The sequence below is a fragment of the Gekko japonicus genome, unplaced genomic scaffold (genome assembly GCF_001447785.1).
Source record: "Gekko japonicus isolate JY-2015 unplaced genomic scaffold, Gekko_japonicus_V1.1 scaffold890, whole genome shotgun sequence".
NCBI classification, from domain to species: Eukaryota; Metazoa; Chordata; class Lepidosauria; order Squamata; family Gekkonidae; genus Gekko; species Gekko japonicus.
This window is the reverse complement of record NW_015167565.1, coordinates 525,186-539,875: the sequence shown is the minus strand read 5'-3', so window position 1 is coordinate 539,875 and position 14,690 is coordinate 525,186. Positions and strand designations below refer to the sequence as shown.

The 14,690-nt window shown below is 47.5% G+C and overlaps 1 protein-coding gene across 1 annotated transcript in view; it reads left to right on the top strand.

Annotated features, from left to right (window-relative positions):
• Positions 1 to 14,690, top strand: part of GRIK4 (glutamate receptor, ionotropic, kainate 4) — a 311,636-nt gene that overhangs the window by 60,763 nt on the left and 236,183 nt on the right. Inside the window, exon 8 of the mRNA XM_015413813.1 lies at positions 1,703 to 1,881. Coding sequence (XP_015269299.1) covers positions 1,703 to 1,881 — 179 coding nt within the window. The remainder of the gene's footprint in view (positions 1 to 1,702; positions 1,882 to 14,690) is intronic.

Below are 14,690 nucleotides of genomic sequence, written 5' to 3'. Positions count from 1 at the left end.
AGGACGTCCTTCTTCACCCAAAGAGTGATTAACACTTGGAATTCACTGCCACAGGAAGTGGTGGTGGCTACAAGCATGGACGGCTTCAAAAGGGAATTAGATAAGCATATGGAGCAGAGGTCCATCAGTGGCTATTAGCCACAAGGTATAGATAGGGACTCTGGGGCAAGTGATGCTCTGTCATCTTGGTGCTTGGGGGGGTCAACAGTGGGAGGGCTTCTAATGTCCTGGCCCCACTGGTGGACCTCCTGATGGCACTGGTATTTCTGGTCACTGTGTGATACAGAGTGTTGGACTGGATGGGCCTTTGGCCTGATCCAACATTGGCATCTCTTATGTTCTTATGTTCTTAGGGACAGGATGGCTCTCTTGAAGTACTTGAAGGGCTCTCACTCACAGGAGGGTAGGGAGTTGTTCCTGTTGGCAGCAGAGGAGAGAACTCGCCATCATGGGTTGAAATCAAGGGTGGGAAGGTACCAGCTGGATCTTAGGGAAAACTTTTTGACAGTCAGAGTTGTGCCACAGTGGAATCAGCTACCTTGGGAGGTGGTGAGCTCTCCCTCGCTGGCGGTCTCTAAGCATCAGCAGGACAAACCCTTGTCAGGGATGCTCTTGGCTGATCCTGCACTGAGCATGGGGTTGGACTAGATGGCCTACATGGCCCCTTCCAACTCTGTGAGTCTAGGATTCTATGACATCAAAACAGCAATTGAAACATTGGTTAGGAAGGAGGGATGGTGGAGGGAATGCCAAATGAGACAAAAAGTCTTCACCTGCCGCCTGAAGATGGCTACAGAAGGGGACATATGACTCTCTCTGGGGAGAGACTTCCAGAGTTTTCGTGCCATGAGCAAGAAGGCCCTGTCCCGGTTTACCGCCCATCTAACCTCAGAAGGCGAGGGGGGAAGTAGCAGGACCTGTGAAGATGACTTGTAGTGGTCAGGTGGGTTCATAAGGGAATAGGCAGTCCTTCAGGTATGTTGGACCCAAACCATATCGGGTTTTGAAGGTCAAGACCGGCACCTTGAATTGTGCCCAGAAACAAAATCGGAAGCCAGTGTAGAAGGGCCAAGACTGAAGTGATATGGTCCCTATAGACCACTCCAGTCAACTCCAGCATTTCTGGCTGGCAGACTCATTATAATAATCTCTCATTAAAGAGATCCAGTTAGGTGTAGTAGTTAGGAGCACGGACTCTAATCTGGGAGGACCGGGTTTGATTCCCCACTCCTCCACATGCAGCTGCTGGTGTGACCTTGGGTCAGTCACAAGTTCTGGTCAGAGCTGTTCTCTCAAGGGCAGTTCTTGAAGAGCTCTCTCAGCCCCACCTACCTCCCAGAGTGTATGTTGTGGGGAGGGGGAGGGAAAGGAGATTGTAAGCTGCTCTGAGACTCCTTCAGGTAGTGAAGGGTGGGGTATAAATCCAATCTCCTCCTCCTCCTCCTCTTCCTCTTCTTCTCCTCCTCCTCCTCTTCTTCTTCTTCTGGTGACTTGATCCCAAATGGTCAAACAAGGTTATGTCCTGCTTTCTCTCTTTCAATCTTAGAGGGGCTCTGTACACACAGATTCATACTGCAGTATATTGTCGTCTTGCGGTATTTTTTTCCAGCGCTGGTTACCAAGGCTGTAGGAAGGAGAAACTCGGACAAAGTCAGCATGTTCAAAGGGGTTTTTGTTTTGATGTTTTTCCTCTTGCCCCCAGGCCTTCTGAACTTGGAGAAGTTGCTCCGCCAGTTCCTTATCTCCAAGGAAACGCTCTCGGTCCGGATGCTGGACGACAGCTGGGACCCGACGCCGCTGCTGAAGGAGATCAGGGATGACAAGACAGCCACCATCATTGTGCACGCCAATGCTTCCATGTCCCACATCATCCTCCAGAAAGTAAGTGGCAGGCGATCTGCTTCCGTTACCTTTGCCAGACTTGGAGCAGGGCTCGTACCTTACAGTGTTGACCTCAGGGTCATCCAGTGATGTCTGTGGGCACTAATTTTATATATGTACATGCCGTCAAGTAGCAGCTGACTTATGGCAACTTGTAAGATGCTGCAGTTGTCCAGGAAGATGCTGATGGTCTCTTTAATAAACACTTAGGGCCTTTATACAGGATGAATGAGTGAAGGAACACAAGGCCAACCAGAGTTCTTCACAGCAGTTCTTCTAGCTCAGGAGTGTCGAGCTCATTTGTTACGAGAGCTGGATCTGACATAAATGAGACCTTGTTGGGCCAGGCCATGTGTGTCATAAAATGTAATGCCAGGTAGTTTTAAGTTATTAATAAAATCTGCGACCACTACATTATGGAGAAGATCACTGACCGATTGCAACAATCTGAAATATATCCTAGATAGTCAAGTTTTAATGAGAAATGGCTCCCATTCTTGGAATATATCCTAAAAACAGAATGCCAACCATCCAATCCAATCTATCTCACTTTTTTACACTCATAAAGCACGCTTTGTATAAGCAATACCTCTGTAGTTTAAACACCTTACTGACTAGTTGTGAATTCTTGCATCAACTCTTAGACACCACACAAATTAGTAAAAAGTGTATTACATACACTTTTCACGCTGGATCTAGTTTAAAGTTTGGTAAAAAGTATTTGTTGTTCTTATATATTGTAACAAGTCTATAAGGATACAATGTGTTTAGTGATTTCAATATGATTCGTTCTTGATGCATGTCATTATATATACCTATGTTTCTTTCTATATTGGTGAAAAACGATACAAATATTTAAAATAAATAAATAAAATGTAATGCCAGGTAGCGGAGATCTAAACTTCATAAAGGACACGAACACAGAGGGTTTTGTTTTTACTTAAAAGAAAAACATGCTTAAAACATTAGCACTCTTGCAATATTTTGTTTATTTAACAGTGTCTAATAACTGACACCTCTTGCTCTGAATTATTACATCAAAATGTCTGTGGCAATCTTGAGTATGCTGTTCATACTCAAGCTGCATACCTACAATGACGCAGCAGCAGAACTGAAAGAAGAAGCAGAAGACAACCAGTTGCACTGTGGGCCTGATCTGGCCCTCAGGCCGCATGTTTGACACCCCTGTTCTAGCTAGTTCATCTCCAGACATGAGTAAAACCTGGACTGGAACAGCTCCAGAGTCTAGAATCCTGGAATTAACATAAAACCTGTGATGGATTATTGAATATTATACCAGACCAAGGCAAGGGGCCTTCAAGGCCAGTGAGAAGCAGAGGTGGCTGGCCATTGCCTTCCTCTGCAGGGCCTTTCTTGATGGTCTCCTCTCCAAGTGCTGACCCTGCTTAGTTTCTGAGATCCAATGGGATCAGGCCATATTGATATATACGGTAGGTTTTAATTGCATTTTTATGAAATGTTGTGTAAAGTGACCTGAGCCCGCCTACACGGGGAGGGTGGGGTATAAATTGAATTAATAAATTAAAAAAACAAAAAAACATGCCACCTTCCTTCCGGCAGTAGCTTTGGGACTGGTGAAAAGACAAAAGTATTCTTCTACAAATTAAATCATGGAGTTCACTTCCATGACTTGGGGTGATAGCCAATAGCTTTAGAAGAAAAGATTAGACAAATCCATGACCTTTAATACCATTAGTAGTCCATGTATAGCTACATCTGCTAGGGTTGCTAGGTCTGGGTTGGAAAATACCTGGAGACTTTGGGGGTGGAGCCAGGAGAGGGTGGGGTTTGGGGAGGGGAGGGGCCTCAGCAGGGTCCAATGGCATACAGTCCGCCCTCCAAAGCAGCCATTTTCTCCAGGGGAGCCGATCTTGAATCATCTGGAGATCAATTGTAGTAACAGGAGAACTCCAGACACCGCCTGGAGGCTGGCAACCCTAACCAACAAAAAATACCATTTACCTTCTACATATACGACTGGTCATTTTGTTTTATTTTTTCACCAGGTGTTTAATTGATTTCTTTAAATGTTTGGGTTTCCCCCCCCCCCATCTCTTTTCCCACATTTATATGGAAGTCTGAACTGTGGGCCCCTTTGGCTTTCACTTCTTGGCAGCGTTCCCAGTCAGTCCGTTAGAACAGGAAACAATATTAACAATTTATGAACAACAGTTTGGATCTGCAGCCTCATCACCTCGCTGGGAGCACAGACAAGTCGTTCAGTGAGCGCGGCACTGTGGCGCGGTGAGATCTGTCTCCCGCCCGGGTCACTGACGGGAACAGGCGAGAGGTTGCAGTCATGGGCCAGCATACAAAAGCCAGTTGTGCTGCAGAACAACTTGCCAGGCGACCTTGGTGCTCAAACTGCAAACCTCATTGTCTGTGGTTAGGGGATAGTGTAGTATGCAAGACACATATTGGGAGTCCTCAGAGCACTGTGTGCGTAAAGGAAATAGCGGTGTGCCGCACCAGCCACCGTGACTGACAAACAATATGGAACTTCCGGATTGGCCAGGCCTGGTAGAAATAGTGGTATCAATCCTGCCTGTCATCAGAGCGAACCTTCTGTGTCTTAGAACAAAGTTTGCGTCCAGTGGCACCTTTCAGACCCACAAAGTTTAATTCTGGGTATAAGCTGCTCTGTGCATGCACGCTTCTTCAGATCTGAAAAAGTGTGCATGCACACAAAAGCTTATAGAATTAAATTTTGTTGGTCTGAGGGGTGCCACTGGACTCAAACTTTGTTCTGTTGCTTCAGACCAACGCGACTACCCACCTGAATCTATATTCTGTGTCTTAGCAACTCACTGCAGAACTCCTAGTTTAGAGACTGTGTCTTACACGACACATCCAGTTCCTAGTATGGCTCCACTGCCCAGCCTGGAAGCAAAGTTATTTTGAAATCAAGCAACATTTCTTTAAGTACCTGGATCTTAGTCCACAGCATCCATTTAAAAGTTTTGGAGTGTGTGTGTGTGTGTGTTAAGTGTCATCAACCTGCTTCTAACTTATGGTGACCCTGTTGTATAGAAATATTGATTTCTAAAAGTCTTCTGCCTTCTCCTGTGATGTCTTTCTGATAACATGCTGTGCCTTATTTCCTGTTGCAAGCCAAATGGTGAGGCCAGATGGGCTTGAACAACTTTATAACTCACATTATTCACACTTCCATGCTAGAACCTAGACTGTAAGGCTCCACACTAGGCCTCACATGAGTGTTGTCACGTAGGCAATGAAGAAGCTGTGGAGTTTGGCTACTGCATAAATCAGTTTGCTCTGGAGCCATTCTTCCTGAGCTAAGAACAAAACGTGTGAGCTAGAGGCTAAAAAACTGTGAGCTAGCTCACACTAACTCAGCTTAGAAGGACTGCTCTGGAACCATCCTTCCTGATGATGTAAGACTTTGCTAAGACCAAAATGTGTGAGCTAGAGGCTAACAAACTGTGAGCTAGCTCACACTAACTCAGCATAGAGGGAACACTGGTCCCTGTATAGATCTATGACATGGCCTCATTTCGTATACTGTGTACAGTTCTGGTCACCGTGCCTCAAAAGGACATTGCAGAGGCCGGGAAAAGTACAGAAGGGGGCAACCAAGATGATGAGGGGGTTGGAGCCCCTTCCCTATGAGGCAAGGCTGTAGAGTCTGGAGATTTTTCAGTTTAGAAAAGAGACAACTAAGAGGGGACATGATAGAGATTTATAAAATGATGGGAAGTTTGTTCCCTCTAAGCTGTGGAGTCTTGTGAGCAAAAATTCTACTTTGTGAGCCACTGGCATTAAAGTTGTGAGCAAGCGATTTGCTTACGGCATCAATTAGTTTGCTCTGGACCCCTCCTTCCTGAGCTGAGACAAAAATGTGTGAGCCGGAGGCTAAAAAACTGTGAGCTAGCTCACACTAACTCAGCTTAGAGGGAACACAACAGCTGGCAAAGAGAACTTTATTTTAGCATTTTGGGACTTTGTTCGAGTATTTCGGGAACGGGAGAAAAAGTTCTCTCTGTCAGCTCTCTCAACCCCCCGCGCAGGATGAGGAAAGATTCGCTGATGTCTTTCTGCAGCTCTCCCATCAGCTAAATAGCCTCTCTGAATCAGCAGTTGTCTCAGTGAGAATTCAGAAGACCAGTAATAGTTTTCCCCACCCCATATGAGTACTGGAGGAAGAGTTCCCCTGCAGCACCTTCAACGTCTCTGTGAGCGTTCCTCTGACAGTGACGAATGCCTGCTTTCCTCATGGGGCGCAAAGATGAAGTGGGTCGTTTGGGGAATGCAAAAATGTATCTGTTTATAGAAACTCCGGCCTCCTGAGCGTGCCGAACCAGGAGGAGGAGGAGGAGATTGGATTTATACCCCACCCTTCATTACCCAAAGGAGTCACAGAGCGGCTTACAAACTCCTTTCCCTTCCCCTCCCCACAACAGACACCCTGTGAGGCAGGTGGGGCTGAGAGAGCTCTTGACAGAAACTGCTCTTTTTCAAGAACAGCTCTGACAGAACTATGGCTTGCCCAAGGTCATCCAGCAGCTGTGAGTGGAGGAGTGGGGAATCAAACCCGGTTCTCCCAGATTAGAGTCCGCGCACTTAACCACTACACCAAACTGGTGAAGACAAAGACAAAGAAGATGAAGATAACAAAGAAGGAGAAGAAAAAGAGGAGGAGGAGATTGGATTTATACCCCGCCCTTCACTCGTAGTCTCAGAGCGGTTTCCAAACCCCTTCCCCTCCCCACAACTCTGTGAGGCAGGTGGGGCTGAGAGAGCTCTGACAGAAACGGCTCTTTTTCAAGAACAGCTCTGACAGAACTATGGCTTGCCCAAGGTCATCCAGCCAGGTGCAAGTGGAGGAGTGGGGAATCAGACTCGGTTCTCCCAGATTAGAGTCTGCGCACTTAACCACTACACCAAACTGGCTCTCAATTTGACAGGTTTTGTATTTGGGCGAAAGTCGCTCCTGTTATTAGTCGCCGCAGGTACAGATGGGCTCTTCTTCGGCACACAGGCAAAGGTCGGAGCATAAGTCTGCAAACAGGCGGTCCGATTCTGAGAGAGATCAGACAGTTTTTCGGGATGTTAACACGACTCGTCCGTCAGCTGCTTTAATGGCACGACCTAACATGACCCAAGCCGCTGCTGTGTGCGTCTCTGTGTGTGTATATTTTTAAGGGACAAATTTTGTGTGTTGACCTTTAGCGTTTGCTGAAAACCTTCTGCCTGTGGTGTGGTGTGGGGAAACCAAAGCCAAGGCATGGTGTTTCTCCCTTTCCTTGCCCACCCCCTCTCTGCTGAGTTAATAAAGGATTTGAATGAATTCTCTCAGTATTGAGGGCTATCCCTTCATCCTGTTGCCATGGCGATGTTGCACAGCTACACAACCAAGGGTTCTTTTGACACCCGTTCCTCTCTTCCCTTCCTTTCTCTGGGGTATTCTCCTGCTGTGACCGACATAAAGATGTCAAGGATTGAAAGGATTTCTCTGCCTCTTTTTGGAAGGCTGTATCCCTATACAGCTGAACGCAGTACATTTAAAGCAGGAGACGTTTTGGGTGGGGGTGGGGGTGGAATATAAGCAGGAAATGTATATACAAGATGACATTTATTCTCCTACTTTTGAACCCGCAACTTTTCAGGATCGGCTTTCAGCTGGGAGATCAAAGGAGGCAGGAAAACTTGGCAAAGATGGAAGGTGACGAATAGCGTAGAATGGGCTTCTTGCAAAGTCCCCATTTCAACAGAGTGGAAAGCCAGGACTTAACACAGGGAGGTTGATTTCCAGTGCCGAAAATCAGTCCTGGGCTATGCCTCTGATGACATGGGCTCTAGTCCACGAAAGCTTAGGCTATACTAGAAATGGGTTAGTCTTCATGGGGCCACGAGACATTTTAGCCACAAGAGAAATACAGCTCCCCTTCTGCACTTATTACCTAGATTTTGTGACACGATAATAAAGCTATAAGCATCCGTTAAGCAATCTCTTAAGCTGCGGTGGCTCAAGTGGTTGAGACGCTGAACTGCAGGCTGCGGAAGGTCAGTAGTTCAGCAGTTCGAGACCCGGGTTGCCGCATGACGGAGTGAGCTCCCGTCCCAGCTCCTGCCAACCTAGCAGTTCAAAAGCAAGAAATTGCAAGTGGGAATATCAGGCAAGGATTTTGCTTTGCCAATTGAGAACCATAAAGAATAATCCTACTGCCTTTCTCCTAATTCACAGTTGTTGATTACCTGAATTCTCTAGGGCTTTTCAGAGTACATGAGGAGGTAGAGGGAACATGACAGAAATGGCAAACTGCCTCTGACCTCTGGGAGTTCATTGGAAGATATATATGTTTCTTCACACATGGACTCGACTGGCTTTTACACACATCGTAGGACTCATGCATACCACCTATCAATTAGAGTTGACAACCTTCTCGTGGAGCCTGGATTTCTCCTGGTTTTACAACTGATCTCTAGACTACAAAGATCACGTCCCCTGGAGGAAATGACCGCTTTGGAAAGTGGACTCTGTACCCTGCTGAGGTCCCTCCACTCTTCAAACCCTGCCCTCCACAGGCTCCACCCCCCCAAATATCCAGGTATTTCCCAACCCAGAGCAGGCAACCCTGCATAAAGAGTATGTGGCCTTGCATATGTGCTCAGTCTGTGGGTCTGCTAAGAAGTTAATATTCCCAGATGTGGTTTGGAGGACTGAGAGCCAGTTTGGTGTAGTGGTTAAGTGTGCGGACTCTATTCTGGGAGAACCAGGTTTGATTCCCCACTCCTCCACTTGCAGCTGCTGTGTGTCTGCTGTGTGTAGGGGGGAGTTTGTAAGCCGCCCTGAGACTCCGAGTGAAGGGCAGAGTATAAATCCCGTCTCCTCCTCCTCCTCCAAATGCCTTGTGGGCTTAAGAACATCAGAAGAGCCCTGCTGGATCAGACCAATAGTCCATTTAATCCAACATCCTGTCTCACACAGGGACCAACCAGTTCCTTTAATCACCATGGCCAGTAGCCATTGATAGACCGATCCTCCAAGAATCTATCTAATCCCCTTTTAAAGCTGTTTATTCCTGTGGCCATCCTCTGGTGGCAAATTCCACATTTTAATCACTCTCTGAATCTCCTGCCCATCAGCTTCATTGGATGCCCTCAAGTTCTAGACTTTTGGGAGAGGGAGGGAAAGTTCTCTTCGTCAACTCCCTCCACCCCGTGCCTAATTTAATAAACCTCTATCATGTTCTCTCCCCTTAGTCCTCTCTTTTCTAAACTGTAAAGCCCCTTCAGCCTTTCCTCATAGGGAAGGTGCTCCAACCCCATAACCATCTTGGTTGCCTTCCGCTGGCTTCTGCCAGTTTGGGGTAGTGGTTAAGTGCGCGGACTCTAATCTGGGAGAACTGGGTTTGATTCCCCACTCCTCCACTTGCACCTGCTGGATGACCTTGGGCAAGCCGTAGTTCTGATAAGAGCTGTTCTTGAAAAAGAGCAGTTTCTGTCAAGAGCTCTCTCAGCCCCACCTAACTCACAGGGTGTCTGTTGTGGGGAGGGGAAAGGAGATTGTAAGCTGCTCTTAGACACCTTTGGGTAGTGAAGGGCGGGGTATAAATCCAACTTCTTCTCCTTCTCCTTCCTGGAGCACCTAGGGTCTTTTTCATACCAAGCAGATGCTCTACCAGTTTGGTGTAGTGGTTAAGTGCGCGGCCTCTAATCTGGGAGAGCCGGATTTGATTCCCCACTCCTCCACTTGCACCTGCTGGATGACCCTGGGCAAGCCATAGTTCTGACAAGAGCTGTTCTTGAAAAAAGAGCAGTTTCTGTCAAGAGCTCTCTCAGCCCCACCTACTTCACAGGGTGTCTGTGGTGGGGAGGGGAAGGGAAAGGAGTTTGTAAGCCGCTCTGAGACTCCTTTGGATAGTGAAGGGCGGGGTATAAATCCGATCTCTTCTTCTTCTTCTTCTTCATCATCATCATCTTGTTCACCTGGAGATCAGTTGTAATAGCGGAAAGTCTCCAGGTGCCACCTGGATGCTGGCAACCCCAGTGGCATAGGGCTTGCCACTGTAGTGGGAGTCGTGGCATCCCTGCCTGCCCTGTCTCCTCGCCCGCCTGCCTCCGTTCACTCAAGCACGCATCATTGCTCTTCCTGACTCTGCCGTGCTGAGCGGACACCGCGTGAGCTCCTGACACATATATTGTACCCCTCCCTCCGTCTGGTCTGGTTGCCTGATGACGGATGCGTTTGATCTCTGGGCGCAGCAGTTCCTTGCTCCCACCCGGTCACCTCCCCACACTCCTTTGCAGGTTGCGATCAAAAGACCACCTTTGATTTCCGGAGCGCTAACGAGACTCTCTTCTCCAGCGCTCTGCCAGCTTTGGACAGTGGACCTGCCAGAGTCGCCTCTCGCTTCACGCCGTTCCCCCATATGGTGCCGGAGTCACAGGCCTGCTTCCTCTACCGACAGCCCCGTCCCGCCTGCCCCACCTGCCAGTGTTTACGGGTAGAAAGGCCAGGGATGAAAAAAAAAGATAATTTGTGGCTTCCTTTTGATTTCCTGCCCTTGGAATGGAAAGTGGCAGACTTCAAAGGAGGCCGCCCGGAGAACAGATGTGCCTGCCTGTCCCTCGCTAAAGACCAGGTGCAGACTTTTGCAGGGAAGAAGAGAGGTGGCGGCAAGTGGGTTTGGCAGAGAGAGAGAGAGAGAGAGGAGCCGGGTGGGTAGATGGATGGCTGCAGAATGGGCGGTGCTGTCTCGCCTCTGCCCTGTGTCAGGATCGGGGCCAAGCTCTGACTGGGAGCCTCCTGCCCTGGCCTCTACGCCCACTTGTGGAGAGTAGCTGCAGAATATAGGTCCCTGCTCTCTGTGCATTTCCTGGTGCACAAGCATGTGATAAGTCACCCGTTTGGTGTAGTGGTTAAGTGCGCGGACTCGAATTTGGGAGAACCGGGTTTGATTCCCCATTCCTCCACTTGCACCTGCTGGATGACCTTGGGCAAGCCGTAGTTCTGATAAGAGCTGTTCTTGAAAAAGAGCCATTTCTGTCAGAGCTCTCTCAACCCCACCTCCCTCACAGGGTGTCTGTTGTGGGGAGGGGAAGGGAAAGGAGTTTGTGAGCTGCTCTGAGAGTCCGAGTGAAGGGCAGGGTATAAATCCAATCTCTTTGTCTTCTAAATCAATGTTCTCTAAGATTCCACGGAAACCTCCATACCATGGCCACTGTCCCAAGCAACCCATTGGTTCCTGCTCTCCTAGCCTTACTGTAAATAATTCTGTGTTCACAGGATCCAAACACTGTCCTTAAGGGCAGGGTATAAATCCAATCTCTTCGTCTTCTTCTTCTAAATCAATGTTCTCTGAGATTCCAAGGAAACCTCCATTCCATGGCCACCGTCCCAAGGAACCCATTGGTTCCTGCTCTCCCAGCCTTACTGTAAATAATTCTGTGTTCACAGGATCCAAACACTGTCCTTTGTTGGGTGGTTCCATTTTTAAAGCCAGGCGTTTCTCCAGGCAAGCTAACTCTTCACCTCCCTACCAGGAGCTGCATGGCGGCTTCTCAGTTCGGGCTGCCCGTCCCCAGATGGCCTAGAATAAATAAATGGAAGTACAGCAAAGAGGGTTGTGCATATAACAACACAGTAAAAAAACTGTGACACTGTACCCAAAAATACTTGACACTTGATTTGTTTGGTATTCTGAAAGTTTAGAGCCTCTATTATTCAAACTGGTTGGAATAGATGTAGGCTGCCGTATACCGTCAAGAGAAATATGTAGAGCTTGGTGCTCCATCACTGGAGGTGGCCTGATGAAGTCCTGAAAGGACACGGATGGAACCTGGGCAGTCCGTCACCACACCTCTTAGCAACTGTGCTTTGTGGACATTTGTTAGCTGTTAGGAATTTGTCGAACTGTATTGGACTACTTGCATTGGTGTCTTTGGAAAGGATCTGAATGGTCATTTAGAGTACTACACTCTTAATATAAGAATGTTTTGGATCAGGTCTCCAGATGGTGGCTGAAGATCTCCAGGAATCACGACTAATCTCCAGGTGACACAGATCAGTTCCCTTGGAGAAAAATGGCTGCTTTAGAGCAGGGGTGTCAAACCTGCAGCCCGGGGGCCAGATCAGGCCCCCGGAGGGCTTCCATCAGGCCCGCAGTGGAACTGGCCATCTCGTGCTTCCAGTTCTGCTGCTGCTGCTGCATCATAGCTTGCTTTACCACACTGTCTTAACCACTCAGCCATTTCATGTTTTAACCTGGGTCCTAGACTCAGAACTCTGAGCACAAGATTTCTGTGGTGAATGTCAATAAATCAAAATTAGGTTTGCCGTGTACAGAGCTGATGTTTTAAGCATGTTTTCATTTTAAGTTAAAAAAAACCCTTTGTGTTTGTGTCCTTTATAAGGAGGAGGAGGAGGAGGGAGGAGATTGGATTTATACCCCACCCTTCACTTGGAGTCTCAGAGCGGCTTACAAACTCCTTTCCCTTCCCCTTGTGAGGTAGGTGGGGCTGAGAGAACTCTGACACAAACTGCTCTTTTTCAAGGACAGCTGTGCCAGAGCTTGTGACTGACCCAAGGTCACATCAGCAGGTGCAAGTGGAGGAGTGGGGAATCAAACTCGGTTCTCCCAGATTAGAGTCCGCACACTTAACCACTACACCAAAGTTTATATCTCCGCTACCTGGCGTTACATTTTGTGACACAAATAGCCCGGCCCAACAAGGTCTCATTTGTGTCAGATCTGGCCCTCATAACAAATGAGTTTGACACCCCTGCATTAGAGGGTGGACTTTCTGGCATTATACCCTGCTAAGATTCCTCCCCTCCTCAAACCAAGCCCTCCCCAGACTCCACCTCCAAACTCTCTAGGAATTTCGCAGCCCAGGCCTGGCAACCCTACTTGCCAACCTTAGGTGGATGGATTCTTTCTTTCCCTCTTTAAATGTCCCATTATGATGACGTCATAGCAGCTCAGACAATGTCTTGGGATAACTGTGGGCAATGCCCAATTTTCAGCCTGTCTAACAGAGAATACCATTCTGGGTGAGAAGGGAACCTGTCTGAAACAGACCCAAACCATTTACTGTGGCTTGCACTGACTTTGAAATTTGCCATCTATGGGCTTCAATAAACAGTCGGCGAAAAGTCTCATTAAGGCATCCCTTTCAAGCAGCCCCTGCTCCTGCTTCTTAATATTTTAATTTTGATTAGTTAAATGTTTTGATTATGCACAAAAAAATGAAAGTGGGCATGGTCAGGTCAACTTAGTGAACAGCCAAAACTAGAAATCTGTTGCATTTGTTTTTATATATTTATTTAAAACACTGATTCGCCACCTGCCTTCCTGACAGAGCTCAGGGTGGCTTGTGTGTATGTGTAAAGGGCTGTCAAGACACAGCCAACTTATGGCCACACCGGCAAGGGCTTCCAAGGCAAGGGAGAAGCAGAGGTGGTTTGCCATTGCCTTCCTCTGCAGAGCCTTCCTTGGTGGTCTCCCTTCCAATTACCAACCCTGCTTAACTTCCAACTTATGGCCATCCCATGGCCTTCCTCTGTAGAGCCTTCCTTGGTGGTCTCCCTTCTGAGTACCAGCCTTGCTTAGCTTCCAACCTATGAACCCTAGCAAGGGGCTTCCAAGGCAAGGGAGAAGCAGAGGTGGTTTGCCATTACTTTCCTCTGCATAGTCTTCCTTGGCGGTCCCCCTTCCAAGTACCAACCCTGCTTAGCTTCCAACTTCCAACTTATGGCAACCCCAGCAAGGGGCTTCCAAGGCAAGGGAAAAGCAGAGGTGCTTTGCTGTTACCTTCCTCAGCATAGTCTTCCTTGGTGGTCTCCCTTCTGAATACCAGCCCTGCTTAGCTTCCCAGTTCTGACAAGATTAGTCTGTACCATGCCACCTTCCCTCTATCAAGGTGGCTTACAAACGTAGATAAACTTTAGACTAAAATACGTGGTTGCGCTGCTTTTTTGTATGGATCATTCAGGTTTCATTGCGTTTACTTCTCTTGACAGGTTCTATAAAAAGATTATATTGTTAGCTGTGCTTAAGATTCCTGGCTATGAGGCAGTATAAAAATAATGTTAAGTAAATTCAGGAAAATTGCATTCGAAGCAAAGGTCATATGTTGCAGCCCGATATGCCTGTGGGATTATAAATCACAAAAATTTCCCAAACTTTAATAGCCAGACCTTTACTACAGCTGTTTCACTTTTGGCCATGAATTTTCGGCTATCAGCAGAAGCCAGCAAATTAATATATATATATATATATACTAGGGAAAAGGCCCGTTGTGGAAATAAATACAACGGCCTCTAGAAAGAGGCTCTGGGCGGGTGCCCCGCCCTTGGACACTCAGTGTCAATTTGCCTCCAGGTGAGTGGCGGGAGATTTCCCAGAATTACAACTGATCTCCAGACGACATAAATCACTTATTCGTTATCTTCTAAAAATGTATTTAAAATATGTATTCCACTTCTCCTGGAGAAAATGGCTGCTTTGGAAGGTGGACGGTGCAACATTATACCCTACCAAGGTCCTTCTCCTTGCTAAACCCCTCTCTCCCAGGCTCTACTCTCAAGCCTCCAGGTATTTTGGAACCTGGATTCAACCCTACACACACACACACACACACACACCCCTAGGCTATCCACACATAGGGTTGCCCAGGGGTCATTTCGTAGAAAAAGAGGTGCAGGAGCTCATTAGCATAACTCATTTGCATAACTTATTTGCATATGCCACACCCCCTGATATCACCAGAAGTGTGTCAGAAGGCAACACCCACCGCTCAGGCTCCACTGGACTGTTTTGGAT